Source organism: Falco biarmicus, chromosome 4, assembly GCF_023638135.1.
Source record: "Falco biarmicus isolate bFalBia1 chromosome 4, bFalBia1.pri, whole genome shotgun sequence".
Taxonomy (NCBI): domain Eukaryota; kingdom Metazoa; phylum Chordata; class Aves; order Falconiformes; family Falconidae; genus Falco; species Falco biarmicus.
The window spans coordinates 65,453,582-65,480,880 of record NC_079291.1 but is presented as its reverse complement, the minus strand read 5'-3'; the positions used below and the strand labels follow the sequence as shown (position 1 = coordinate 65,480,880).

The 27,299-nt window shown below is 59.0% G+C and overlaps 1 protein-coding gene across 3 annotated transcripts; it reads right to left on the bottom strand.

Annotated features, from left to right (window-relative positions):
• Positions 1-587: 587 nt before the first annotated feature.
• Positions 588-11,474, bottom strand: LOC130148445 (AN1-type zinc finger protein 5-like). 3 transcript variants are annotated; one of them, XM_056337020.1, is made up of 7 exons: positions 11,336-11,474; positions 10,522-10,927; positions 9,235-9,408; positions 7,679-7,772; positions 6,828-6,946; positions 5,040-5,153; positions 588-3,183 (listed from the first exon to the last, which is right to left on the bottom strand). In XM_056337020.1, exons 3-7 carry the CDS (start codon positions 9,383-9,385, stop codon positions 3,035-3,037), a joined length of 627 nt encoding a protein of 208 aa, XP_056192995.1. In that variant the 5' UTR covers positions 9,386-9,408; positions 10,522-10,927; positions 11,336-11,474; the 3' UTR covers positions 588-3,034. The 3 variants fall into 3 exon arrangements, with proteins under 3 accessions (XP_056192995.1, XP_056192997.1, XP_056192996.1); XM_056337022.1 differs by lacking the exons at positions 10,522-10,927; positions 11,336-11,474 and adding an exon at positions 8,618-8,750 and having other exon boundaries at positions 9,235-9,374; XM_056337021.1 differs by lacking the exons at positions 9,235-9,408; positions 10,522-10,927; positions 11,336-11,474 and adding an exon at positions 8,618-9,228.
• Positions 11,475-27,299: the final 15,825 nt, after the last annotated feature.

Below are 27,299 nucleotides of genomic sequence, written 5' to 3'. Positions count from 1 at the left end.
CCGCCCGGAAGTGACGCCATCTCCCCGCCCCCGTTGCCAGGGGAACGGCGCGGCCTTGCCCGGGGCTGCCCGCCCCTGGTGGCCGCCGGCGCCAAGGCGGGGGTAGGTGGGCGAACCCACGCACGGAGCCCCACACACGTCCCCCTCCCAACGCCCCCCGGGCTGGATAGGGGGAGCAGGGGGGCGGCTCGGGCCCGCGCCGGAGCTGGGGTCCCACCTGGGTCCCAGGCGCCAGCCCAAACCCCCTTTCCTTCCCCTCCCCGGGTCACAGGCCGCTCCAGGCCCCACTCCAGCCCTGCACACGCCGGTAGGGAAAGCAGCTCCCCCGCCACGGCCCCCTAGGGCTAAGGGAGAGTTTGGTCCTCTAAGGGGACAGGGGACAGCCTGTGCACCAGGGTGGTGGGGACAGAACCTGGGAGTCTGGGTGCCAGCACCGGGGGACTCCAACCCCCACCAGCACCAGGCAAGGTTATTTATTATCCATGGGGAAACTGAGGCACGGAGCCCCACAGCCACCCAGGAGTGCCCCGAGCTGAGCTTTTGCCGGCGTGCAACACATCCAGGCCCATAACAAACCATCCACAGCATCCAAGCAAACTAGACTGTATTAATATTTACACTTAGGAAGAGGAAGGAAATAAAGAGGAAAAGGTAGGTGGTGGAGAAGCAGGTGGCTGCCCTTTAGCCGCGTGGGCTTTCCCGTTGCATCCATGGAAGCTGCTTCCCGTCCCCAGGGGCTCGCGACCTTCATGTGAACGCCAGGCAAAGGGGGGGGGGGGTTGCAGTTTCTCCCGGCTTCCTCCCAGGGAGCGATGGCTCATTCTCAGCAAAAACCTCGACGGTGAAACAGCCTCGCCACGCAGCGCCGCGCTCCCAGCCCGGGCGTATCCTAGCACTAAAACGTGCTGCCACTCGCGTGCTCCAGACGTGACACCAATATGCCCCAGAAGCAAAAACCTGAGGAAAAGGCTGGCAAGAGCCAGCTTCGCCTCCGCTCCACGCCAGCAGGGGATTTGCATTGGTTTTGGAGGTCTGAATCTTCCCAGTAACGCCGTATGATGGCAAGTGCCGCAGGGCACACACCACTTTGGCTGAAATCAGATGGGAAAAAGGAAACCTTTGGAATGACCCCACTGCAATCACTGTGGCAGAACTGCCACAAGCAGGGGAGGGAACTGGCCCTTGGAAGGAGCTGCCGTGATTTCCCCAGGCTGCCGGTTCAGCCCCTGCAGCTCCGCTCTCTTGTACGAGCCACCACTGAGGGAAACACTTCCAAAGCATGGGACGGCCAGAAGTGGGCCAGAGGCTGTTGCTTTTCCCCTGGGACTCATTGGGGTTTCTCTGCTTGTGAGACTGCGAGCCCTGCGGCCACAGCCCCGCTCCTGGTGTTTCCAGGGAGGAAAGCCCCTCCAGGGCAGTCGCAGACCCTGTGTGGTGCAAGTGGCCTTTGGTACCCCTCAGGAGCTGCCGCCTGCCTTGCGCTGTGTGCTCAAGCTCCAAGTTTTCCTTTCCAACAGCCCCAGAGCCCTCCACATGTCTTTCCTGGAGTGCTATCAAGCCTGGCATTTGGCTTTCCCCCCACCCCAGAGCCTTCCAGATGCCTTTTGGGGTGCTCGAGTCCTCTGAGCGTGTTCACTGCACCCCAAAGCTCTCCATTTCCTTTCCCTTGCACCCTGGAGCCTTCCCCGAGTCTTCCAGCACCAAGAACTCTTCATAAGTCTCAGCAGACCCAGAGCTCTCCAAGTCTTTTCCCAGCTCCCCAGGGTTCTCCATGGGCTTCTCTGAAAGCCCCCACCTCGTGCTTCTGGGCACCCCGGGTCCCTCCTCTTGACATTTCACATGCCCTGCAGCCCTCCGTGTGCCTTTCCCCAGATCCCTCTGTCTGGCTTTTGGAGCATCTCCTGGGGATCTGGCCCTACCTCTCATCCCACAAGGACAAGCAGTGAGGTGGGACAGCCAGGCATTTGGGTGGGCTTCCCAAGCCAACATGCTCACAGGGGAGAAAGGCTTTCACTGAACACCAGCACGGCCCACAGGGGAGGAAGGGTCCCCGCCATCCGCCTGCATGCAGGGACAGGAAAGGAAGTGGCGGTTGGGCGGTTTGAACTGTGTGCACAACCCTGATGAGAAAGAACTGTGTAAGGCAGAAGGCAGGGAGCAGAGGGGAGAGGAGAGGCGCAGGCACTGCTGTGTTGCAACAAACCTCGCTTGGGAAGCAGCCAGCGGTTATTCAGGGCACGTTGAAGCACGGGAGGCTGGTGCAAGGGTGTCCCGCAGCCCAGCCACAGCCCTGGACTCAGAGTGAGCAGGCTGTCTCACTCCCTGCCTGCGGCAAGAGGCATGAAGCAGCGAGCAGTACTTTCCTAAAGGTCTTGATCTGCGGCTGGAGTGTGTCTATGTTGCTTCAAGCCACAAAATAACTTTACTGTGCCAGTACTCTGCTGCTTAACCACCTCAGTGCTTCAACAACAGTGTCTGAAAGGAAGGGGAAGGGTATTTGGGGTGTTAAAACTAAAGAAACACCTCTCAAGGAGCAGAAGGCAGCCTTGCTGCCAGGATTCCCCAGCTCCCTGGGTTATATCCGCCACAAAGAGATGGTGGGGCAGAGGGAACAAAGTCCAGTGGCTGCTTGTGGGGTCCAGCTGTGAGTCCCGTGTGTTCACAGGACTCAGCTACTGGCTGAAGGGAAAGGCTGCCCAGCAGAGCCCCGCTGCCGCACAAACTGCCCCAGCAGAAAACAAGTCCGAAGGTTTTAGCACTGGAGCTGCGGGGCAGGATGGTCCCTTTTTCTTTGGGAAGCTTGGTCAAGGATGGATCAGCTCAGCTGTGGCTGTCAGACAGGAGGAAGGGAAAGAAGGAATGTCAACTGTCTGCCAAAGAGTTGCAAGGAGTCCCCATGTCCAGGTGCTGGTTCATGTGTGCTGCTGGCGTTCCCATCGCACCACCGATGGGGCTGGGAGGAAGAGGAGAAAGGCTGGGAGGAAGGAGAGGAGCATCAGGCCACCTGGCTGCAGTTCGAGCTGCTCAGCCCCCTTCACAACTTCTGGATCTTCTCAGCAATAACGATGGGGTTCTCCTTACGGATCTTCTCAGCGGCTTCTGCCTTGTAGTCGTAGGGGCAGGAATGCATGTCAGAGTACCGGTGAATGGCACAGAACAGGTTCCCACAGCGGCAGTCAAAGCCTGAATGGAGGAAGAGCAGAGAGACAAAGCTGCATTAGTCCCATCCAGCTGGACAGGAAGGCAGCAGGGGCCCTGCTCTTTCCTGCCAGGCCAGGAAACTCCACTAATGCAGAAAGAGGGTCAGACAAGGGAGGGGGGCCACTGTCCCCGACAGGCAAAAGGGACTCTCAGCGTGGCAGAAGATCACGGGTGGCTCTTTGCTTTCCTCTGGCTTAGCAGCTCCCATGAGCGCACGCGTGGTCTGGGCAGCCCCAGCTGTCACAGAGGTGGGAAGCGCTCCCAGAGCAGCTGCTCTCTGTGGTCCCTGGGGACAAGGGACATGCCAGGGACTGCAGAGTGCCAGATTGCTAATCCAGACGAGGCTCCCCAGGCAGCGAGCAGGCTGCCTGAGCTGGAGCTGAGCCCTCCAAGCCAGCCTGACTCCCCAGGCATTATGCAACAGCACTTGCGGACTGACCATCAATAAGCCGGCAAGTAGCAAAACCTTTACCTCGTTAGGATTACTTTTGAGCTATTTAGGCTTCAAAATTCATAGTTTAGTCACTTCACTCAGAGACAATGCCGTTCAGATGTGCTACTGTTATCACAGCACACTGGGAAACTGAGGCAGGGAGGGGGTTTGCTGCAGGAGAGCAGATCAGCTCCCCATCGTGCTGGCTGTGAATCACACCGTTTCCTTTCACATCTTTCCAACACAGGCTGTGAAGACCACAAACCCATTGCTACGAGGTGCCAGTTTACTCCTATTTGAGAAAACTCATCCTAAATGCCCAGAATTCACAGGAGTTCTCTGCACATTGGTTCCTAAAGGAGAGGAAACTTCTCACTGTTTGAAGCTCTTAGGGAAACACTCATCCAGGAAAACAATCCTCCTTGCAGATCTGAAGGTTGGGCACAGAGGACCCTGCCCGGTTCCAGGCTTATAAACCCGCATGTACTCTAGGACAGCACCCTCAAATCTGCAAGCAAGCTTGGGCTCCACAGTGCCAGGTGCTGGGCAAAGCTCCCAGGCCAGACCCTGCCAAAGCAGCTTACACCACCGAAACCAGAAATGCGTGTGCGGTCCCCCACTGCTGAACGCACCGAGGAGGCTGCAGAGCCGAGTGCTCCACTAAAACAGCATGACCCACATGGCTCTAGAGTTCACTTTTTCCAGGGAAACACTAAATACCAGAGTCAATTTAGGAGAACGATGTTTTTATTAACAAACCGCAGCCAAGGTAATTGCTTTGCTTTCCAGGGGCAGTTTTCCCATTGCTACCAGTCACCTGACACCATCTCAGCACCTCTCTCTTCAGCTTTACAGGCTGAACACTGAAAGCCAGCCTCCTCTCAGGAAGCTAACCGGGGAAGTCAAGGAGCATTAACAAATGGGATGAGTCTTGGAGTGGGATTTTCAGGTCTAACTGGGATTTTGGATCTAACTCCGTTCGTGTCACTATTATGAAAGCTTTACTGCTGACTTGAATAGGAGCAGAAATAGATCCACAGTGAGCGCTGCCTTTGCTTCTACAAGCAGGTTTTACCAAGCAGCAGAAATAACCCAAGAGGCACTGGCTCCATCCAGTTCCGCAATCCTGCATCCAAGGGCTGGCAGGGACCCTGACAGTGAGCGGCAGGTTCCCCGGGCTACTGCCTCAAACAGCACTGTTCGCAGCTCAGAGCTCCGCTCCCACCGCCCCTGCAGCACCACATCTTGGGGATGTAACGTGCTTTATGGAGGGGTACCTCCAGCCACCGACCCACATCAACCCTCTGAACCCAGGAGGTACCATAGCACAAGCAGGTCTGTTCGCAGGGCTACGAAACCAGGCTACTAAGGCCCAAGGCAAGTTCTCCCACAGCCAGGGTCTTACCGGTTAGCCCTATCTTCTTCCGGCAAGTGAAGCAGCGATTCTTCTTCTGTTTCGGTTTTTCTGAAGCCGTCTTATCCTCAGCTGTGGTGTTCTGGGATACTTCAAGCAGGGTACCTGAAACAGAGGCAAGAGGTTTGCTACCCTTCCTGATAAACCAAGCAACACATTTGTTTTATTACAGGAGCTGCTTGAGGCCCTACTGATTCTGGGTCTGTGCCAGACACCTCTGTGTGCATGTTTCCCTGGCCGACATACCCCAAACTGTGAGATCTGCCTTGTTCCACAGAGACATACAGGTCACACAACCTCACATTTTCTCTCTCTTTCAAATTCCTTAAGTCCAAGGCTCAGAAACATCAAGGAGATATTACAGTTTAACCAAGGCATATGTAAGGTAACATGATGCCATTTAGCTCCTGCTGAGAAAAAGTAATACTAAGTAGAATTACCTGGTGCTTGCCATAGGTTAAGCATGTATCTGGATAGTTATTACAGCTCAGCTGATGCAGAGTAACTCAACTGCGGCAGCTGAGCCTAGAGTTAATCTTTGCGGGGAAAAAAAACAGTTAACCCCTTGTAAGTGCTAGTAATTATTTTTGCTGACTCTTACATAAGTGTTCCTCATATGTAGGTCTCAGAATGCTTTACACAGATACTCATCACTGCCTCTAATCTACCAAAAGGAAAACTGAGCTCTGAAAGCCAGATTGTTAAAGGTCACTCATGCTTAGCAGGATTTCCTACAGTACCTAAGCAGGTTAGAGAAGTCAACAGGAGGGAGGAGCACTAACTACTAGCAGATACACACCTGCAGTGCACGCTGCTCTGAAAATCAGGCTAAGGAGATAAACAATCAAGAGGCAGAGCTAGCTTTGTGGATCTGACCCAAAACAACTTTCTAAAAATCACACAATTGGAAGAAAGGGGCAGCCTCTTCCGAGTCTCTCTTTCACCTAACAGTCTCTCATCGTTGTAAATTGTCTCCTGGGCTTGCAGGCAAGGGATTACCAAATCTAAAATGCACCGTCATGTGTGGTGACTACAGCCTGTTTTTTAGCAACCAACAATTCTTGGGGTGGGGGTTAGTTTTCAGTGCAAGCAAACTGTCAGCTAATGGAGGGTGTCTCCAGTGCAGTGTTCCTGGGTTATGGCTCTGCTGCAACCCAACAGCTCACCCTGTAACTCATCAACTGGAGGATGTACCCCACTGGGCAATGAGACCCATGCTCCTCCATCACTTCAGGGTACCCACTTCGTGAACAAAGCAACAGCGCTAACACTCCCCTCTGAGGGGCAGATACACCTCCCATCACACAGGACAACAACAATCGGCCAACAGCTGCCCCTGGGCACCGCCACAAACACGACTCCCCTCTCCCAAGACTATATTGGATCCGTCTCCTTTCCTCCCTTGAGAGATGGCAGGGAACTGTAGCTAACAACAGCTGTGCAGCAGGCTGCGGGACGCTCCGGGCTTTCTGCCATTCACTAGGATAGGCGTCATGGAAGATTATCCTCCTGACAGCAAGTGAGGGCTGGCAGCTACTCAGCCCTCAGCCCACAAAGCAATCACTATTGGCCTGCCCTCAGGCAGAGCATTTCCTCCTCTCCCTGTTTCACTAACAAACAAACGGTTCTCTCCTTAGCTCTCTTGCTTGGTGTACCTTTACTGCTGGGAGGTAACAACTGTCCCCTGCAGTTAGTGGCCAGTATTGAACTTGCTGCTCAAACCGACTTGTGAGATTGGTGTCATTCAGACTTGTGCAAAGGCCAAACCAATCAGTCTACCTGACGAGGAAGATGCTGATGAGGCTTCTTCTGTCTTAATGAACTCTTCTGTCTCACTGCTGTTTTCTTCTCTGGATATGCTCATGGCCGTCATCTGATGGGTCACAGGAGTCTGAGCACTGGGATCATTTGCAACAAACAAACAAATCAGCCATAGAGCAAACATAAGTATTTTCTTTTGCTGAACAGTGATGTGGGGGAGACCTTCATCCCATAAATTTAATTTGATTATACTCAGAGGTAGCTCAGGAATACAGCAGGCCAATTTCCCTCAAGATTTGGGATCAAAGTTCTTCAGAGTCACAAACGAATCTGTGATGACCTCAGTTTCCTTTTCTACCCAGTTATATCTCAAAGCCAAGGCAACAGCCCATCCAAACAAGCCCAGGGACAGGGAAACAGAGTTATAAGTCAGGACTGTAATGCAATGGTAGAGCTCAATGCAGTACTATGCTCCTTCCTATCAAACGTGACTCCGGTCCCTAATCCTTCTGTCGCAGCTTCCAACTGAGTTGAAACCAAACAGTTTGACACAGCTAGTGACAGACAAGGTGCACCGGTTCCAAGAGAACCAGGATGCCACTTATATTACTACAGATTTTACTTTACTACCAACCCTCTGGTACCTGGCTCTATGCATCATAGAGCATCAGGTCTATCATCAGTCATCATCATCAGGGACATCGACTGATTGAGAATCTTCCAAATAAACCAGGGTTACGATGAACAGTGTTTGATCCAGCCCACTTTACATCTCCCCTTAGCCTTACAAAGGATGAGAGCCTACCCCTCATCTCAAAGCGGCTTTTTGGCATGGCTGTAGATCCACCCCCTCCAGACTATGCCCCTACCTGGCTTTTGCATCCTCAGGTGTGGAGTCTCCCTCTGCACGCTGCCCTGCAATTGAATCTGAAGCCATGGGGCTGCTGTTGGGACCACTGGGTGCTAGGAAACAAGATAACAGTCTTGGTAAACTCTTAAAAATATCAGCAAGTTCCTTGAGTGCTTGATGGCCAAAGAGAAAGCAGGATGAGCACTTTCAGCAGGCTCCCTACCAGGAGCCGGGAGAGCGCACCCCTGTTGGGATCACTCCCAGATCCCCTATTCCTATACTCTCCCCTCTGAATTTGTGCATAGGTCTCTGGGGGGATAACACATCAGGGCTGGATAGACTGCATCATGACCCAGCACAACTATTCTTACATTAGATCAGGAATGAGTCCTTGTATCAGGATCATCCATCTGAAATCAGCTGCTCGTCTTCCTGAGAACTGCAGGCCTCATTTATGGAGACGTGTTCAGCTTCTCAGGATCTGCGAGCTCCCTTTTGAGGGATGAGGGTTTATTTGCAGGAGTTAGGTGCTGAATACCTTCCATTATGTGGGTTTTTTTAATATCTGGTAAAATCTGACTTCAGTCACCCACGACACCTCCGTCATTCTTTGATTCCCCTTCTCCTCCTCAGCACTGCAAAGCAAACTCCACATCAGCATAAATATTCTCCTATCAGGATAAATGAAAGTACTGCAGTTACCCATAAACCTTGACTCAACATTACTTTGCAACTTCTCCAAGGTCCAAGAACGAGATCCTCATCTGCTGAAAGGAACTGGCTTCAACAGAAACATGTTGGGTTTAAGTCCGCTGAGGATCTAAGTCAGGGTCTTTAGAAAACCCCTTTGTGAGGAAGAGCTCTATTCCCAATATATATTTTGGGGGCGTCATTCAAGGAAAGCCATTCTTCCATTCAGGAACAAAACTGCAGAAGATCTCTAGAAGGTGTTTCTCACCGATATTGCAAAGTCGGTACATGGGGCATCTGCACAAACTCTCAGCAAAAGAAAATCCTGCTAATGATGGAAAGAGCATCCTTTCCATGCACCAAGCTGCCTCGCAGCTCAGTGATATGTCAGCTATGTTTAGCTGCAAGAAATAAACATTTTATGTCATTGGTTTTGATTGTCAATGCTGTTTAGATAAGGAACTTATACAAACTCAAAAGGCCAAATTCTTCCCAGCTAAAATTTGATTTCAGGGATCTGTTGTGGTTCCCAGCAGCCAGCACACAGCTCAGGGAGCAGGTAATAGCTAAAAATCTGGGCCATTGCTAGCGCCAGTGAAGTTTTACAGTTTACCAGAAGGTGCTGACTGGGATGTGGCTTCACAAACAGCTGGGACTGGGAAGAAAACAACTGAATCCCTTACAGGCAACAGAAGTGCTCAAAGGCTCAAGTCTTTGATTTAGAGCCTTGGCTCTACACGAAAAGGAAGAGACGAGTTTTCTGGGAGGGAGTATGTCTGCTGGCAGCCAGTGCCAGTACCAGTACCATGCTCCATCCCAGCTGCTTAACACAGTTTGCATCCAGACACCCATTTAAGACACGTTTCTCAGACAAAAATCCTCTACCTGGGGGGCTTATCCGGTCACTGCTCTGCTGTCTCTGTAGAAACTCCTTATAGCAAACGGAGCACATCCCGTTGGTCCGGGGGCTGCCATAAAACCCACAGCCTGTGGTACACAACAGAGGCACCTGGGTTTGGTTTGTCTCCTGAGCCATCCTCTCTCCTCCAAGGCGACAAGCTACGAACAGGAATAAAAATGAGACAGCTGTTAGGGCTGGAGCACTCGTTCATTGTGCACTGCAGCTGATCAGGAAGGAGCCCAAAGGATCCCGAGAGAGTCCAGTTCCTGCACGTGCAAAACAATGCAATCCAAGTCCCTTCAGCACAGGATAGCCAGGGCTCGTAAGTGGCTACAGGATCCAGGGCCTGGGGCCTGGAGCCATCCGGAGCTCAGCTGCCCACAGCCAGTCTGAAAAGCCAACAGGAACCAGCTCCTGGTACTCCCTCCTCATACCACGAGGCTCCCTGAACTCCCGGGAAAGACAAGCACACAAGGCCTGAACATCCACTCTCCCATGGTAACAAGAAGTGCCATTGTAGCGGGACTAATGACTGCTGCAAACACTGAAACAAAGAATGCCACTCAAATGGCCAGCAAGTTAACATTTTGCACTTAATGGCATTTGTTTTCATTTCAAGCCTCTTTTAGTTTCTTAGTTCTCAGGAAGCTGATGCAAGCGATGCAAAAAGAATGCATTGCCTCTTGGTTTTGACATACTCATGTATTTCCCGACATATGCTGGCAGATAAGGGGAACATTAGCACTGTTAGGCTAGAAATAAGGTTTCTTTCCAGCAGTAAGATGTGATTCTAGAACACCTTCCCGGGGGGAAACAGCAGACATAGTGAAACCCACTTTTAAAATTAATCTTAATAATTTCTCTTTGGACCACACGCAGTTACCTCCAAACCCAGGAACTGTCCCCTTCCAGCCACGCACGGTTCAGCATTTACACGGCCAAACTGCACCGCACTCCTTCAAATAAGAACCATAAGCAATCCCAGCAACAACAGACACCCGTTCAGACATGTGCAAACAATGTGGCTGCCACCAGTCCAGCTTGGACAGAAGACAAGGGGAGAGGGCATCTGTGGGACCATGGCAGGTCCAGGTGGCTCCAGCTTGGGTGCAAAGACGTGGTGTTGCTGCTGGGAGTCCCCAGCACCCATCCATCCCCTTTGTGGGGTGCACAAAGCACCCACCACTTCACAGCTAACTGCCACTTCTTCCACTCTCCTACAAAACTTGCTCCACCAAGGGACTAAACCAATAGGAACATGAAATAATTACCCTCCTAGGGGCACTCCTACGGGATGGAAGTAGATCAGCTCTGGTTTATTCCTCCTTGTCCTCAACCAGGTGACAGGAGGTTCCGCTCTGCACTCGTGGCTCCCCTGGCAGAGCTCAGGCCAGTGCTCCCAGCACCAGGGCAGGCGTTTGTTTGTCCGAGCACCAGGGCAGGTGTGCGTCCCAGCACCAGGGCAGGTATGCGTTCGTCCCAGCACCAGGGCAGGCTGGATCCCTGCACCAGGGCAGGCGTTCGTTCTTCACAGCACCCGGGCAGCCGTCCGTCCCTGCCCAAACTGGCCTCTCCGTCCCCGCCGCCCCGAGCGTGCCTGGCAGGCGGGATCCCGGCCGAGGCCACCGGCCTGCCGCACACCAAGTGTTCAGCAGTTCCTTCGGACGTTGGGTGTCCCTGGAGAGAGAAGGCGATGGCCGCTGCGACTTCGGGCGAGTTCTGCCCTCCCCGAGGGTTCGGCCCCCGCCGGCTGAGCGCACGGCCTGGCCGCAGAACCCGCTGAAATGAACGGCGGGGGCCCCGCACCGCTCCCCCCGCAGCCCTGCCCCTGCCCCCCGAGCCGGGCAACCCACTCACGCCCACGCCGCCATCCCCCGGCCGAGCCGCCCGGCCTTGCCCCGGGGGGCACATCTCCCCGTGCACACCTCCCCCCCCAGCCCCGCTCACAGTGTGGCCGGGCCCCGCGCCCCGCTCCCCGCCCGCCGTGGAAATCGAGGCCGAGGCTTTGCGGCCTGCGCGGCGGCGGGCAGGGCCGGGCCGGGCCGGGCCGGGCCGCGCCGCTGGGCCGCGCCGGGCCCCACTCACCGGCGGCGGAGGCGGGCAGCCGCCGGGCCGGGCCGGCCGCCGGGAGGCTCAGGCGGGCGGCGGGCAGGGCGGGCTGCCGGGAAACATGGCGGGCGCTGCCGGCGGGACCGCGGCCCCCGAGCGCCCTCCCCCGGGGAGGGCCCGGCCCGGGCGGGACGGGGCCGCCACTGCAGCGGGGGCCGGGGGGGCGGCAGCGGGCCGGGGGGCGCGGGCCCGGATGGAGGAGGTGGGGTACCTGTGTGCTCGGCTGGAGGGGCTCGGGTATAGTGTGCCCGGATATAGGAGCCGGGGTACCTGTGTGCCCGGCTATAGGGGCCGGGGTCCCGGTGTGCCCGGCTATAGGGGCTGGGTTATAGTGTGCCCGGCTATAGGGGCTGGGGTGCCTGTGTGCCTGGCTATAGGGGCCGGGGTCCCGGTGTGCCCAGCTATAGGGGTTGGGTTATAGTGTGCCCGGCTATAGCGGCTGGGGTACCTGTGTGCCCGGCTATAGGGGCTGGATTATAGTGTGCCTGGCTATAGGGGCCGGGGTCCCGGTGTGCCCAGCTATAGGGGCCAGGGTACCAGTGTGCCCGGCTATAGGGGCCGGGGGTACCGGTGTGCCCGGCTATAGGGGCTGGGGTACCTGTGTGCCCGGCTATAGGGGCTGGATTATAGTGTGCCCGGCTATAGGGGCCGAGGTCCCTGTGTGCCCGGCTATAGGGGCCAGGGTACCGATGTGCCCAGCTATAGGGGCCGGGGTACCGGTGTGCCCGGCTATAGGGGCCAGGGTACCGATGTGCCCAGCTATAGGGGCCGGGGGGTACCGGTGTGCCCGGCTATAGGGGCTGGGTTATAGTGTGCCCGGCTATAGGGGCCGGGGTACCTGTGTGCCTGGCTATAGGGGCTGGGTTATAGTGTGCCTCGCTATAGGTGCCGTGGTACCTGTGTGCCTGGCTATAGGGGCCGGGGGTACTGGTGTGGCCGGATATAGGGGCTGGGCTGTGGCGTGCATGGCTATAGGGGCTGGTGTATAGTGTGCCCAGCTATAGGGGCTGGGGTATAGCTGTGCCCCAGCTATAGGGGAGGGGGCTGTGAACCCTCAGCTATAGAGGCTGGGGTATAGCTGCGCCTGGCTATAGGGGCTGGGTTATAGTGTGCCCGGCTATAGGGGCTGGGGTATAGCTGTGCCAAATCTATAGGGGAAAGATCTGTGAACCCTCAGCTATAGTGGCTGGGGTATAGCTGTGCCCTGGCTATAGGGGAGGGGGCGTGAACCCTCAGCTACAGGCACTGGGGTATAGGTGTGCCTCTGCTATAGGGGCTGGGCTATAGCTGTGTCCCTGCTATTGGGGAGGGGGCTGTGACCCCCCTGTGGGCATAGGGGCTGGGGTATAGCTGTACCCCGGCTAGCTGAAGGGGCTGGGACCCCCCTGTGGGTATAAGGGGTGGGACACAGCCAGACTCCACTACAGAGGGGAGGATCCACTGTAGGGCCTGGGATACAGTCAGACCCAGGCTATAGGAAGCGGGAGTGACCCCCCTATTCCCCAAGCTATAGAGGCTGGGACACATATTCCTTGACTATAAGGAGGGAGCCAGGACCTTCCTCCCCAGCTATAGGGGCTGAGACATCGGCTGGACCCCAGCTATAGGGCAGAGCACTGGGGATGTCCCCATCTATACCCACTGTGGGAGAAGCGGGGGCAACACTTCTCCCCCACCCAAACTATAGGGGCCAGGAGGCAGCTGGCTCTACCCCAGCTATTAGGAGAGGGGCTGGGAATACCCCCCACCCCCAGCTCTCAGGGCTGGGGCCTTACCTCATGAATAGGTGAGCTGGCAGCTGGGGGTGCCCCTCGTGTATTTCTGCAGTATGGAATTCATCGATGTGAGCACATACTCACCCTCTGCCTCACCCCAGGCAGCTTCCCTGCAGCCCCAAGACCCACGGGCATCACTGCTGACCCCACAGGGATGGGGCACTGCTGCCATCCCACATGGAAAAGGAGGGTGGGATGCTCTGAGTCTCCAGCTAGAAGGGATTTCCGGCTACAAACTGTTCTTGCTGCTCTTCCCTAAGCCCTGGGTGATATTTGTTGGGTTTTTTTTATCAGAGCTTTGGTTGGTGACCCAGCTTGTCATGGGGCTGATTCGCCTCCAAGCCCCTGTGCCCGGGGTCCTGGCCTTCCCACTGCTCCCGCAAACCGTGCTTGTTGGGTGCCCGGGATCGCTGCAGGAGATGGTGCCTGTTGCCCAGCTGTGCTGGGGCTTGGGGAAAAAACCCTGAGAAGCCACCACCAAGCTCTGCTCGGGTGTTTCCCACTGTCTTGCTGGCTGTGGGGGCTACGAAAAACTTTGTGCATTGGCCCAGATCCCCGGGCAGGGGCTTCTGCTTGCCTTTGGTTTGTGGCCAATGTGCAGACAGGGCTCTGCTCTCAGAGGGCCCTGGGGGCCAGTTCTGGCCGTGCAAAAGGAGCTTTTGGTGCAGTTTATTTGCACTGGCTGGTGTGGGAAATGAACTCAGCTGAGGGGCTGGGTGGGTGGCCCCTGAGCATCCCTGGCTCCTGAGCATCCTCAGCCCCCCGAGCATCCCCAGCCCCTGAGCATCCCCAGCCCCACGAGCATCCCTGGGTCCTGAGCATCCCCAGCCTCTGAGCATCCCCGGCCCCCCGAGCACCCCCCGCCCCCCGAGCATCCCCGGCCCCTGAGCACCCCCGGCCGCCGAGCATCCCGGCCCCCCCGAGCACCCCCAGCCCCCCGAGCCCCCCAGGCCCCGGCAGCCGCACGGTTGCCGTGGGCCAGCAGCGGTGAGAACCACACGCCCCGGGCCCCGGCCACGGCCGCTTGGCCACCAGGTGGCACCAGGGTCCCGCGGAAAGGTGGCACCGCACCCAGGGAGAGGTGGCACCCACGCACCCTTCACTCTCCCGGGCACTCCCCGCCCACCGCCAGCCCTGCTAGAGGGGGTCCCTCTCTGGCACTGGAGCCCCACCTGGCTAGCGATGGTCCCTCGGGTAATGCTAGCCAGGGGCTCTGAAGCCACCAGCACCAGCCCGGGGTGCCCCTGGCCCCCGGGGGAGGGGGTCTCCATGCACCCTCCAGCGCTGCCATCCTGCTCCCCAGGTCCTTTGGCTTTACAGAGCTCAGGGGGGGGTGAGGGGGTGGCTTTTCAGGGGGCAGAGCCCCCCGCAGACCCCTCTGGGCAGGTGAAGCACAGGGATGCTCTGCCAGGGAGGCTGCAAGGAGACCAGGAGCTGCCTGACTTCAGGCTCTGACATCCCACCTGCGAACGGCGTGGTGGGGCAGGAGTGGGGGACAGGGTGCTGGGAGACAGGGGCATGGGGCAGGGGGCGCAGCATGGGGAGCAGGGCAGGCTGGGCAGCAGGGCTATTAATACCCATTTTCCTGGGATGCTCTGGCACAATTTTCAGAGCCAAAGCCGGAGGGAGCTCCTGGCTGAGGCAGCCTGCGTTTGTCCCTTCCTTGCTCCACTCTCCCCTTGTCCCCAGAGCCACTGTGGTCACCCACCGCTGTCACTCCACGCAGCTAGAGCATCGTCTCCATCTGCCCTTGAGCTGTGGCAGCAGAGAGAGCAGCTGCCTCCACCTCTGCCCGCTGCCTGGCTGCAGCGGCCCTCTCCTGAGCATCTTCTCTGCCTGTGTTATCTAATGGCCATGGCAGAGCATTTAAATGTCACCCCACTAAAGGCAGCGAGGCCTCCGGGGTGGGGAGGGCTGGGTGAGGCAGGATGGGAGAAACAGGAGCAAAAAACCATATCGATTTCTAGCCAATTATTACTGTTATCAAAGCAGTGCAATTAAAGGATGAGGACACATTTCCAATACTCTGCCTGCCCCTCCGAGGCCAGACACTGGTTCATCAGCTTGGTTGAACACACACATCTGCATGCACGCAGGTACTTAACGTCTGCACACGCGTGCCTGTGTACGCCCGTAGCACATGCGTGTGCATGCAAACACACACGCGCAGCCGCACAAACGTCCTCGGCTCAGCAGCATCTGCTTGAGCTTGTTTTCCCCGCAGAGTTAATCTCCCCAGCCTGCTTCACTGCCCCGTTTCTCTGTGCAGCCAAGATGTGCCTCCATCTGGCTCTCACTGAGCCCAGCGAAGGTGGAGGGCTCTGGGGACGCTGGCAAAGCACTGCCCAGGGCTCTCGCCCGAAGAGAAGCTGAAGATGAGGGAACTTGGCCTGTTTCTCATCCTCATGGTCCTCTGTAAAATGTTTTCTCTCCTCACTGCCCCAACACGCAGGGGCTGGCTCCAACCCCACCACACCCCAGGGCTCTCCCAAGCTGCCAGCTGGATGCTTGCCCTACGGGTACTTGGTTTCTTATGCTCTTGCAAGCTCTGAATTACACCATTTACACCCCATCACTGGCGGGCACTGTTTGGGAGCATCAAAGATGCCAGCACAGACCAGACCCCCAGCTCAAAACATGTGCCATGGCGCTGTGGGGTGACGTGGATTATTCATGGCAATACCTGCAGCGTGGGCCTGGAGATGTGGCCAGAGCTTTGCTTGTGGTTTCCAGCATCAGGAGGATCAGACGCCTCCATTCCCAGAGACAAACCCAAAGCCAGGATGGATCCCTGGTTGAGCAAGACCCCAAACTGGCCCCCTCCCAGCCCAGCAGCCCTGTCCCTGGAGGCTGCCTGCCCACTGTCCGGCAGTGTTCCCCAGGAGATGCTCCCAGAGCCATGGGGCAGGGAGGTGAGTGGCTGGGCTCCGGTCATATCCCCTGGGATGGAGATCCAACAGAAAACCACAGAGGCAGACAACGGCAGGACCCCTGTGTTCCTTATCCAGCCCGCCGTCCTCCCGTGGCTCAGGAGCCCCGGGCTGGCTCTCACCGCTGAGCATCGCCCCTTCCCTAGGGAAGCAGCGGGACCGGAGCCCCGACAACCTGCCTGGCTGCCGGCCATTGCCACCTCCCTCTCCCCCAGTCCCCGACCCCTGCTTGGGTCCAATCCTGCACAGGTAACACATTAACCTAGTGCTGCGCCAGCCCCTGGCCACAGCGCCCTGCACTCCCTGCCTACATGACACACATCTGGGGAAGAAGAAAGGTGTGTGTGTGTGTGTGTGTGTAAATATAAAATCCTTTTAATAGGCTCAGTGTGTTAGAAACCCCCTTGCAATTACCACCTTCTCCTTGTCCGGCACACACAAAGGACTCTCAGGGGTGCTGGGCATGTTCCTGACAAACCCAACACGGCTGCGGGAGCCGGGAGGAAAGAACGGATGCGGGAGCCCTTTCAGACGCTGCTATTTGGTTGCAAACTGCTTAATTTCGTGAACAAAATGATATTTTTGTTGTTGTTGTTTTGATGGAAGGACGGCACTTTTTTGGCATGGTACAATCCCAGGGCTATTCATCCGTCGCCACAGCAACGAGCTCCATCAATGGCCATCCGAGATTGCAGATGATTAGAGACAACATGTAAAAGGTGGAAGACGCTGGGCACCTCGCAAACCTCATCTTCCCAAATGACTTGAATTATCCTCATTATTTCTCCCCGGCCAATTCACTCCCTGGTCTGCGGGAGACATCGCTGTTATATAAACATGGGAAGAGCCAAGTTATGAGAGTGGGTGGAGGAGAAGGGAATGGTCCCTTTTGTTGGGGACTGACCTGGAAAGCTCATGAGATGGAGGATGAAACTCTCTGAGATGCTCAGGGAGTTGCAAATGCCTTCCTGCGCCTGGGGTGGGCATCACTCGGGGCTGCGGAGGAGGGAGACCACCCCAGGATGGAGCGTGGCTGAGCTTTGGGGTGGGGTGGCCACCACCTCTGCTCATCCCCAGTCCTGCAGGACCTTGCACCCTCCTGTGGCTCTGCCTTGAGCTGTGTCACTTCGTCCCAGTGACACGGTGGGGACCTTTGAGTCTGTCCCTTTGAGTCTGTCACTCTCGAAGCACTTCAGGGATACAGCCCATCACCACTACCTGGTTTGGGGGTAAACCAGAGGGAAACGGGTCACTGGAGCCTGGTGAAGGTGTGACATGTCCCAGCAGAGGGGCTACCCATGGTAACAGTGTCTGTGGGGCTGCGCTGAAGCACGGCAGCTGTGAAACTTTAATGCCCACCTGCAATATTCATGGTGCTTTCGACAGCAAGGCAGGAATCACACCAAACAGCCTGAATATTTCATGGGTGGCTCCGTGCCGGGGTTTTGGGGAGGGTCTCCTCCACTGCTGCCACATCTCCACCCTGCCATGAAGTCTGAGCTGTCCAGTGTGGAAAAAAGGTGATGACACCCTGATTTGCAGCCAGAGTCCCACAAAAATGATCTGGGGGGTTTCAGCCCCTGCCTGGGGTGGGAGGAGTGGACATGTCCTTCTGGATCTCCCTGCTCCTGGGGGGAATGGGAGACCCTGGGTGCAGGGCAGGGGGTCCCTGCGTGACCTCCCAAACTGCCTTCAGTGGGTGACCCTCATCCCAGGTCCCAAAGCACTGTGTGGGTAACCTGGAGTGCCCCCCCCCCCCCCCCCCCAGCCCTGGACTGGGCTATCCTGGGTTCACTATGAGGGACTGGGACAGCAGTCGTCCCCAGTCCTCTCCTCCTTGGCCATTGCAGGACCGTCCCCCACGCTGGAAGCCCCTCTCCCAGGGACACATGGTGGCATGGGAGGTGAGAGCCACTGGAGTGGCTGGGACCCACATCAGCTCTCCTTTGGTGCGTCCCTGCCTTGTTTCTGTGCCTCAGTTTCCCCGCTATACCCTGGGGATGAGCCATCCCTCCAGGCATTTTGTAGGGAGTCATGGCCATCGTCCATGGCCATGGGCAAGAGAATGGGATACGGGTGGGATCCTGACCTCCATCAAGGGACAGACCCCAGCCCCAAGTACGCTGACAGGAGGGCAGAGGCAGGATGAGGCTGAGCATGGATGCTGCCCTGGGGTTCAGCACCACAGGGGCCAGCACCAGGCAGGATCAGCTTTGTCTCCCCTCTCTGGAAGGATGCTGGGGCCTGTCCCTGGAGCAGGGGACCAAGGACCACTGTCACCTTCTCTGAATGGTGCCAGGGGATCAGGGACACGAGGGGCAGCTCTGCCCTGGCATGGGAAGGTGGGTGCCCTTGGGGCAGGGGGTGGTCCTGGAGAACGGACCCCGCACTGTGTTTTGACTCCACACTTCCCTGCTGCCGGAGCCAGCTGCCACCCAAGAGCTGCTGCTACTCTCCCCCCACCACAGTGTCACATTGGATGTGAGATGCTGACACCTCCGAGCTGGGACATTTGTGCCCTTGGGGGGCCATGTGCTGGCTCCTGGTTGGGGCTCATCCCCCTGCCATCGGTCCCCACTGTGTCCCAGGTCCCCGTGCCTGGGGAGCACCCTCCAGCTGGGGTGCTTACCCTGACCCCCTGCCCACCCCCGGCTCCTTGGGCTCCTTGGGGTCCCATCTGCTTCCCCAGCAGCCCCCATGCCCGGTGGGGAGTATGACCAAAATCAAGGGAGGCCCTTTGCTGGGAGCCACGGCTAAAGTGGAGCTGATAATTAACAGCGGGAGAGGAGATCAATAGGGGAAGCGGCTGGCACTGCAGCTGGGGCCAGGGACAGCCAGGCTGGGGCCCCTTCTGCTGCTGGGGGGCCCGTGGGGCCCCACTCTGGCACCCTCCAGCGCTGCGGTGCTGGGTCTCTGCTCTCATGACACATCCTCAGAGGAGAAGGGTGGGAGATGCACATGCAAGAACTTAGCCAGGTCCCACAGGGAGCCCATCACCCGGCTGTGGGTGATGACGGGGGGGGGGAACCCCCCTACCCCACAGACCCCAGGCCATGCGGGTGATGGAGACAGAGCCAATGGTCCAGGTCAGGGAGCTCCAGGGTGGGAGAAGGAGTTAATTCCAACACTGAAAAGCTCTTTGCTGGCATCTCCCCTCTAATGGAAGAGTCATGTCGGATTAGCGGGCGGCCCGTTCGAGGCGCTGAGCGAGCGCCCTGCCTGCCGGCGCCCGGCCCTGGGGAGAGCCGGGGAAGCCATGCGGAATGGCAGATCTGGGCCACTGTGCCAGCGCCGGCGGGGGACACGCCGTGGCAGGGACCGTGGCCAAGGACGGGCACGAGGAGTCTGCTGCAGCAAGCTTTCACGCGAGTTTTTGTTCCCATTGTGGTGCCTTGACATCCAGCTGTGATGCACTCACAGTGCCCAGGGATGCTTTTCCTCTATTCCCAACCAGCCCAGACAAAATGGGGTTTGGAAGCAAGGACACCCCAAACCCTGGCGGCACAGCAGCTCCAGCAAGCAGCAGGGTGTTCGCAGCTGCCCTCCCGTGCGTCCGCCACTGCAATCCAATAGCTGAGGGCGAGTGATGCCCGGGCGGTGGAAAAGTGGGTCAGGCACATTGGACACCATGTGCTTCTCCTCCCCTTTCACACTCCTTATCGCAGTCCTGATGGTAAATAAACCAGTCCGTCTCCTCAGCAACCCAGCTGGCTGCTGGGCCGTGCTGGGAGCGGAGTCCAAGGTGAGCCATGGTGCTGGTGATGGGAGCCAGCCCGGCCAGCCGGGACCCAAAGGATGAGCAATAACCCCCAGTCCATTGGCACGGCACGGCATGGCATGGGGAACGGGGTCTGCCCGGCAGCCAGGAAGCCCCATCCCGGGAACCAGTGTGGTGGGTGTGTTGGGAAAGGTGGGGAAAATCCATTCCTTGGTGTGATGCTGCCTCTGCAAAGTGCACTGAGTTCCTTGAAGCTGCTCGCTGGTTCTGACAGCCTGAGATGGGAAAACTCTGGGAAATGGGAATATTTGCCACCAAAAAGCACAGTGAGGTGTTCAGGGCACTTTTAGGTTAAGCATGTCCGTGAGACGGGCTCCCTCATGTTCCCAGCAGCAGGAGCAATGACAGAAAGCATCAGAGCATCCCTGACCCACTGACCCACAAAAAAGAGGCATCCCACAGGGGCTGCACCCTGTATCATCCGCCCGAGCATCCCCCTCCGCAGGTAACCCCAGCGGCTCCCCTTGGGCACGGCTGGGCCACCGTGACTCCCCCTCCAGCTGCTTAAATCAAGCAGAGCCCTTTGTTTTCTGCTTTCATATTATTTAATTCTCTTCTCCTCACTTGCACTGCAGGGGCAGCAGCTAAGCCCGGGGCTTTGCTAAGCCGGAATCGTATTAAAAGAACAGAGAGGAAGAGAGTTTCTGGTGCTAAGCTGCTTGCGGTAACAGAGATGGATTTAAGGAAACTGCTCCCATAGCGATATTATTGCCCCAAAGCACCCAGCCTGGGGGAAGGCAGACCGGGATGTGGGGAAAGGGATGGTCCCTGTTGGGATACACCAGCACTGGCACCGCAGGGCTGGGGGGGGGGGGGGGGGTTGCCTGAGGCCACCCGGTGAAGCCCCCTGGGGTGCAGCCAGACTGGGACCCACAGCTGGGTCTGGGAGCGGCCCGTTTGGTGCTGGGCAGGCAGCGGTGGGTGGCTCACCTGGGCTTTGGCTGTATTAAAAGCTAAGTCCTCCGGCATGGCTTTTTCCAGAGCAGCAGCCAAAAAGGTGCTTACAGGGCTGAGGCAGGAGCCTGCCAAGCCTTAATTAGAGACGCTCAGCGGTGCAGCGTGCTAATACGCAACCTTTTGCCTCTGGAGGCCAGGATTTAAACCGCAGAGAAATCATCTCAGGGACGTGGGTGCTGAGGTTGTGTTTGTTTGGGTGAGTGGGGAAAAACCTCCCTTCCCTACACAAACCGTGGCAGACCTGGAGCTGCCAAGACCCCCTGACCTGTTGGTTGGTGCTTGGCATCCCCAAAACGGCTCCCTGGTGGGATGCAGGATGACCTGAGTCTGGGCAGAGGGAGGAGCCGGAGCAGATCCCTGGGTGCTTTCTTCTCCCCTGCTTTTTTACTCGCCCTCTCTCCGCATTAACATGTTAACTTTGGCCAAGAGCTTTTCCCACTGACCTACTGATCTTTCCTATTTCGGTCCCTGGAATTAAGGGATTGCTGGGATTAACTTGCGCTAAAGCCTCCAGATCGGCTCTGGAGCGGGACGCCCAGGTACGGGCACAGCGGGCAGCTGGGGGCACCAGCCGGCAGCAGGAGGAAGCCAAGCGGTGGCCGGTGCCCTGAGTGCGGGTGGGTGGGTGCAGCACCCCATGCTCGAGTGCCTTGGGTGCTCTTGGCTCCTGCGTCTCCTCTCCCTGGGGTTTTGGACCCGCCGCGATCAGGGCTGAGCACCCACCCAAGCAATGGGGCAGGTGGGGATGCCCAGAAGCCCCCCAGGGATGGAATAGTGCTTTGAGGACCACACTGCACCCATCCTGCCCAGCAGCAGGGATGCCATTGAGGGTCTGGAGCCAGCCGGGGCGGTGCGAGGCTGCAAACGTGGCTGCGGCAGCTCCAAACCCCTTCCCAGGGAAGCAGCTGGTTCCCGTGGCAGAGCCAGGACAAGACCCTTGGCCAGCACCATTCTCCTGCCCCAAGCCCCAGCCCTGTGGTCCCACTGCCATCCCCAGGTGAGCCCCAGTGGGGGGATGCTCCGCACCTGTGTGGCTGCTCTGCTCCCGGCTCAGAAATAATCCTCAGATACCCCCTTTTCACCCTAGTTTGGAAACTTCCCCCAAAGGTGGGCTGCTTTTCTGCCTGGAGAGACACCCCCAGGGAGCCCCCATCCCACATCCCTGCCCCAGCCCTGGGGTCCCCCCTTGCTTGCCGGCGGGCACGGGAGAGGCAGCATCGCATGAAATTCGGCAGTTTTGAGGCTGGGAAGTTAAAAAAGATGGAGGTGAAGCGCGGGGGGGGGGGGGGGGGGGAAGGGGGGGGGGCGGGCAGGAGCAACCCGGCTTTGAAGGTGCCTGGAGATTAACTCAAGGCCACGGTGGAGGCTCGGAGACTTTTACAGCAAAACCTCATTAAGGCGAGAGGGGGGGAGGCACAGAGAGCAGGGAAATCTTCTAAGCAGGAGGAAAAACGTTTGATTCAGCAGAAACAAGTGGGAAAAAAGCCCCCTCACGTCCCCCCACACTGCTTTTATCTGTCTCGGGGGGACTGGGGCGGAATATGAAATCTGCCCCTTTCCTCTTTCCTGTTTATCTCCTAATTATTACGCTGGAGATTCGGCAGCACCATGCAGCGCCTGGGCCAGTGCCAAGTGGAGGCTCTGCTGCCCCAGCCGGGGCAAGTGCTGGGGGGAGCTGCCCAGGGAGCCCTTCTGTACCCCCCTGCCTCTGGGCTGAACCCCCCGGGGCAGCAGAGAGGGAGGGGGTGGCACGGATGGGCCAGGACCCTCCTTCAGGCACCATTATTTGGCCATCATTTGTGCAACGAGGTGCACCAGGGCTCTGCAGCCCGGCCGTGGGAGACGCCGCCTTTGCCCCCTCGGCAGGACCCTGGAGCCCGGTGGGGCAAGCGGGGTGCTGGGCTCAGCAGAGGCTGGGATGGCCAGGGCAGGGGCCATGCCCCCCCATAGCGAACCCCCCAGGCAGATGCTGCAGCATCCTGCACGCCTGGTGCCTCGGCCCACTGACCTACTTTGAGCATCGCTTCGCCACGGGCGCGTGGGGATGGGGACAGGGATGGGGACAAGGATGGGGACAGGGATGGGGATGGGAAGGGGAATGCCATGCTCCAGCCAAGTGGTGATGCGATGCACCATCCCACCCCAGGGGCACCAACAGCCCCTGCCCGGGGCACAGCAAGGTCCATCCCAGCTGTGCCCTGTCCCCCCCGCAGCCCCTAACAAAGGCTCAGCAGCCACTAATTGCTTGGGGCCCCTCGGGGTGCAGGGTGAGACCAAATGCCCCTTCTCTGGCCCACTGGCAGCTCTGCTGGCCACGGCTCCAATTAGCCTCATTATCCTGCATCGCCACTGATTAAGGGCCAGGTAATTGCTGCAGCACTGGATGTCCCTTATAGCCGCGCGGCAGCAGCTATTGCATAAGTGCCGGGAGGGCATTACGTGAGCGGGTCAGGCCAGCCCAGGGGCTCCAGTTACACCTGCCTGTGCTGCCCCCCAGCCCCCACGCAGCCCCCAGCCCTGGGTGGGGACAGGGACAGCCTTGCATGGGCTGCGGGATGCACAGGCACGCTCCGCTGCTGCCTCACTTTCCCCTTTCTCCATGCTCTGCTTTGCACCCACCACCAACGCTGGTGTGCCTAAGCGACACCCACCCCATGCCACGGCCCCACGCCGCGGCTGTGCCAGCCTTTGCATAACGAGCGCCGTGGGGCAGTGACTCACGCTGCTTCGGCAGGGCCACGTGCCCAGCGCCATGCCAGAGCCAGACGGCTGCTGGGGGCCGGCGTGGGCAGCGCAGCCATGTCTCGCCCCCATGGTCCGAGGGCACTGGCACAGTCTGGCGCAGCCGGGGGGACCCTTGTCCTGCGCCGCTAAAGCGCTTTGGCAGAGGGGTTGGGAGGAAGGGTGACCGCGATGCCACGGAGAGGACAAGGCAGTGGGCTTTGTCCCTGAGCAGGGGGCTCTCTGTGGTGTCACCCCCACAGCCGGGGGCCATGTTAAGGCTGGGGGCTGCAAGCACTGCGGCTCCCCTGCAGCCACCCTGCTGCCACCCTCAGCCTGGCACTGGGCCACAGGACCCCTGCCCAGCCCTGGGGCACACCCCCACGCCAGCACCTGAGGACAAGGTTGGGGGGCACTAACGCTGCAGCCCCCATCAGCGGGTTCACCCCATGACCCGCTCCCTGCTGGCAGGTCAGCGTTCCCGACGGGAAACTGAGTCACGGTGAGGCGAAACGACTGGGCAGTGCCCACGGTGGGGAGCCCGTGGCAGAGCCACCGCAAGAGCTGGCTGGCCCAGCCGGCTGTGCCGGGGCTTGGTGAACACGGGGCAGCCCAGCACCCCCAACGGGGGGGCTCGGTGGGCACCGAGGCTGGGTGAAAAGCTGTGGGTACAGGACGGGATAACGTTGGCTGGGCAGGCGGAGAGGTTCCCCTCCAGCTGGGTGGGGTGCAAGCTAGAGCAAACAGTGATTAAGGTGCAGTGGCGTCATCCCAAATTCCTGCTCGCCTCCAGGCCAGCCAGGGGCTGGTGGGGCCAATGCTGCAGCGGAGCCGTGCTGGTGGTTGTTTGACATGGCCATGGTCTGGCAGCGCCCCAGTGTCTGTCCTGGCCCCAACCACAAAGAGTCAGTGGTGAGGCTGGGCCAGGGAGGAGGGGAAGGAGAAGGGCTGGATGGTGGCGGGGTGGCAGAGTTTTTGGTTCTTATCCATTCCTTGTGACCATCTCCTGCCCACGCCACCAGTGCCTAGGTCTGCTGGTGCTACCTGTGACGGGCTGGATCCAGCCCCGCTGGACGCGTCCTCTGGCATCACCCAGGCGAGTGCAGCTCCCTGGCACTGAGCCCGGGTCTGGGAGCACCCAGGCACCTGACGGCAGCTCTGGCCCCTCCAACCCTGCTGCACCCCCATCGCTGGGACCAGCACCGGTCGATGCCAGGGCCAGTGCCTCTGCACGGGCCGGCTGCAAGCAGAGCGGCACTGGGCTCCACACCACAGCACCTGCAGCAGGAGACAGTTTTAGGGGAAATTTGGTGACCTGCAGTGCTGCTGCATCCAAAACAGCCCTGGGCAAGGGGAGGGGAGGCCCTCCTTGCTCAGGAGCAAATGTTACTCCAGGGGCTCAACTGTCACCACCAGCAAACTGGCTCCACCTCGTTTCTGTCTTTGCTGGGACCAGGATTCTGGTTTAAACCTGGCCAAGTCCACAGGGTAAGGCCCTGGCCAAGATAAAAAGGGGTCCTGCTCTGGTGTAACCTCTCCACCTCCACCCTTATGGCCCCAAAACCACGGGGCCAAGTCCCAGACAGACCTGCAGCACCCGGCACCCGCTGGGCTAATGCCGGCTGGCGTTGGAGGCTGGGCGCCGGGCACGAAGGGTTAAGGAGAGGGTACGGGAGTGGGTGCGTGGGTCCAGCATTGCTCACGACAGGCGTGGTGCCGTTTATGTAACCTCATACTTTTGGGTTGCGCCGGGGCACGCGGGGAGTATTTTTGCTCTCGCGCTGGTGCCATTTGGCCACGACTGTCCCAACAGCAGCAATCAGGGCCATGCAGGGCGAAGAGGCGACTGCCTTTTGGGAGGGGCGAGTTCGCCAGGGCCGGACCTGCGTGCCCCGAAGAGTCACCACATTGCTCCCGGTCTCAGTTTCCCCATCTGTGAAATGGGGCTAATGAGGCTGACCTCCTTTGGGCAGTGTCGGTGACCTCCAGTGATGGGCACAGAGGCTGTGCCCAGCCGGAGCCAGGCAGGATGTGTGCTGGGGTGGGATTTCAGGGGCTGTCCAGGGCTGCATTTACAGAAGCCCTGCTGGAAGCGGGGCCTGTGAAGACCAAATCGAGATGTCACCCTGCGTCCCGTCTGCGTGCCCATCCATGCGGAGCGCAGCGGGGAGGAGGAAGGAAAGCCGGGAGGAAGGAGCGAATCCAACCAGAGAGAGCAGCGAAGCTGTTCACAATCCCCATCAGCAAAATCATGTCAGACAGCAGCACTGGAGCGCAGCAGGCAGCGCAGCCCCCTCAGCCCCCCGCACCCCCTCCACTCCCCAGTGTCCCCCTCCCTGGCTGTGGCTGCTCCCATGCCAGAGCGGAGCAAGAAGGTAACTCAGCACACGGGTGGGAGCACACAAAGTGCCACTGCGGCTCAGCCCTGCCACCACCACCCGCTTGCACCGGTGCGGGGGGACAGTTCCAGGAGCAGGGGTGGGCAGAGCCCATCTACCACCTGCCCCGCAGTGCCCCTGCACCCCTGGCTCAGCCCCGGGCTATGGGGTAGATGTGGATTGAAATTGTCCTCTTCAGCCATGCTTCAATGCTTTAATTTAAGGGTCTGGGGGCTGTGGTGCCCCCGGCAAAGCCCAGCTGCAAGGGCAGGGGGGAGTCTGGGGAGGAGGCAGCGATGCCGTGTGTGTGACGATGGTGGTGGCTGCATCTGTGCCCGTAGTGGATGTCACCTCCATGCCCACTGGTGATGCCCATGCCATGCCTGTGGCCATGCCCGCTGCCTTGCTTGTGCCCACAGCAGGTGCCACATCCATGCCTGTGGTAGACGGCATGTCCGTGCCCATGGTGGATGCCCTCTTGCACACACCAGGTCTCCAGGCCACTGCCACCACCCCCAGGACATATGGGCACCCCTGGGCGCTGCTGAGCACCAGCCACATCCCTTGCACCCCGAGCCCTGTCCTAGCCACACCATGGCCCAGCCGCCTCCACCCCTGTGCTGTGGCACCCTGGGGATCCTGGTGACCTGGTGCAAGAGTCACACCACAAACCCCAGCCGTGGGGCTCTGCACCGCGCTGACACCTCTGGCACAGCACCACAGGGCCTCATTGCGTGGCCCAGAGCCGTGATTTCATTGCCTCTATTATGGCAGCACGTTGGAGCGCCCCGTTATCCAGGACAGGACCCCCAAAAACCTGCAGCGTGAAGGATGGGGTGGGAATGGCTCGCTGCCCCCCAGGCTTCCCACTGCCTCTGCTGTGCCCCTCCCGAGCCGTGGGTCCCCTGCCCGGGGCATCCCCTCGGACCCAACACCTGCACCCCGGCATGGGGACACGGTGGGGGTCCCCGAGCTTCCCACATCCCCCCGAGCGCCGGGGGGCTGCACCTTCTCCAGGCCGCCCCCCCGTCCTGTCCTGCCCGGGGGTCGGGGGGGTCCCTGTGCCAAGCGGGGCGGCCGGGGGGGGCGGCGAAGCAAAGCGGCGCAGTGATTCAGCGGGACACGCAGCCGGCCCCGTGCCTGGGCGAGCCGGGACAGGCCGGGCACCGGCAGGGCCCTCCCATGGGCGGGGGGTGCAGCGCCGAGCCCCCCCTGCCCGGGCCGCCTGCCCCCCGCCCCGGGCGTCGGGCACCCAGGGGGGCGCCGGGCAGCCCGTGTCCAGCACCGGGCACCGGCGCGGCGAGGATGGAGGAGGAGGAGGAGGAGGAGGAGGAAGGGCAGGAGGTGGGGCTGGAAGTGAAACCGATTTGGGGGGGCGGGGCAGGCTCGTCATGTGAACGG

Coding starts and splice junctions, on each gene's coding strand:
- LOC130148445 (XM_056337020.1), bottom strand. CDS start 9,385: ATGGCTCAGGAGACAAACCAAACCCAGGTGCCTCTGTTGTGTACCACA. Junction 5,154..6,827: donor ATCAGCATCTTCCTCGTCAG/GTAGACTGATTG, acceptor CCTCTGTTTCAG/GTACCCTGCTTGAAGTATCC. Junction 3,184..5,039: donor GAAGAAGATAGGGCTAACCG/GTAAGACCCTGG, acceptor TCCTCCATTCAG/GCTTTGACTGCCGCTGTGGG.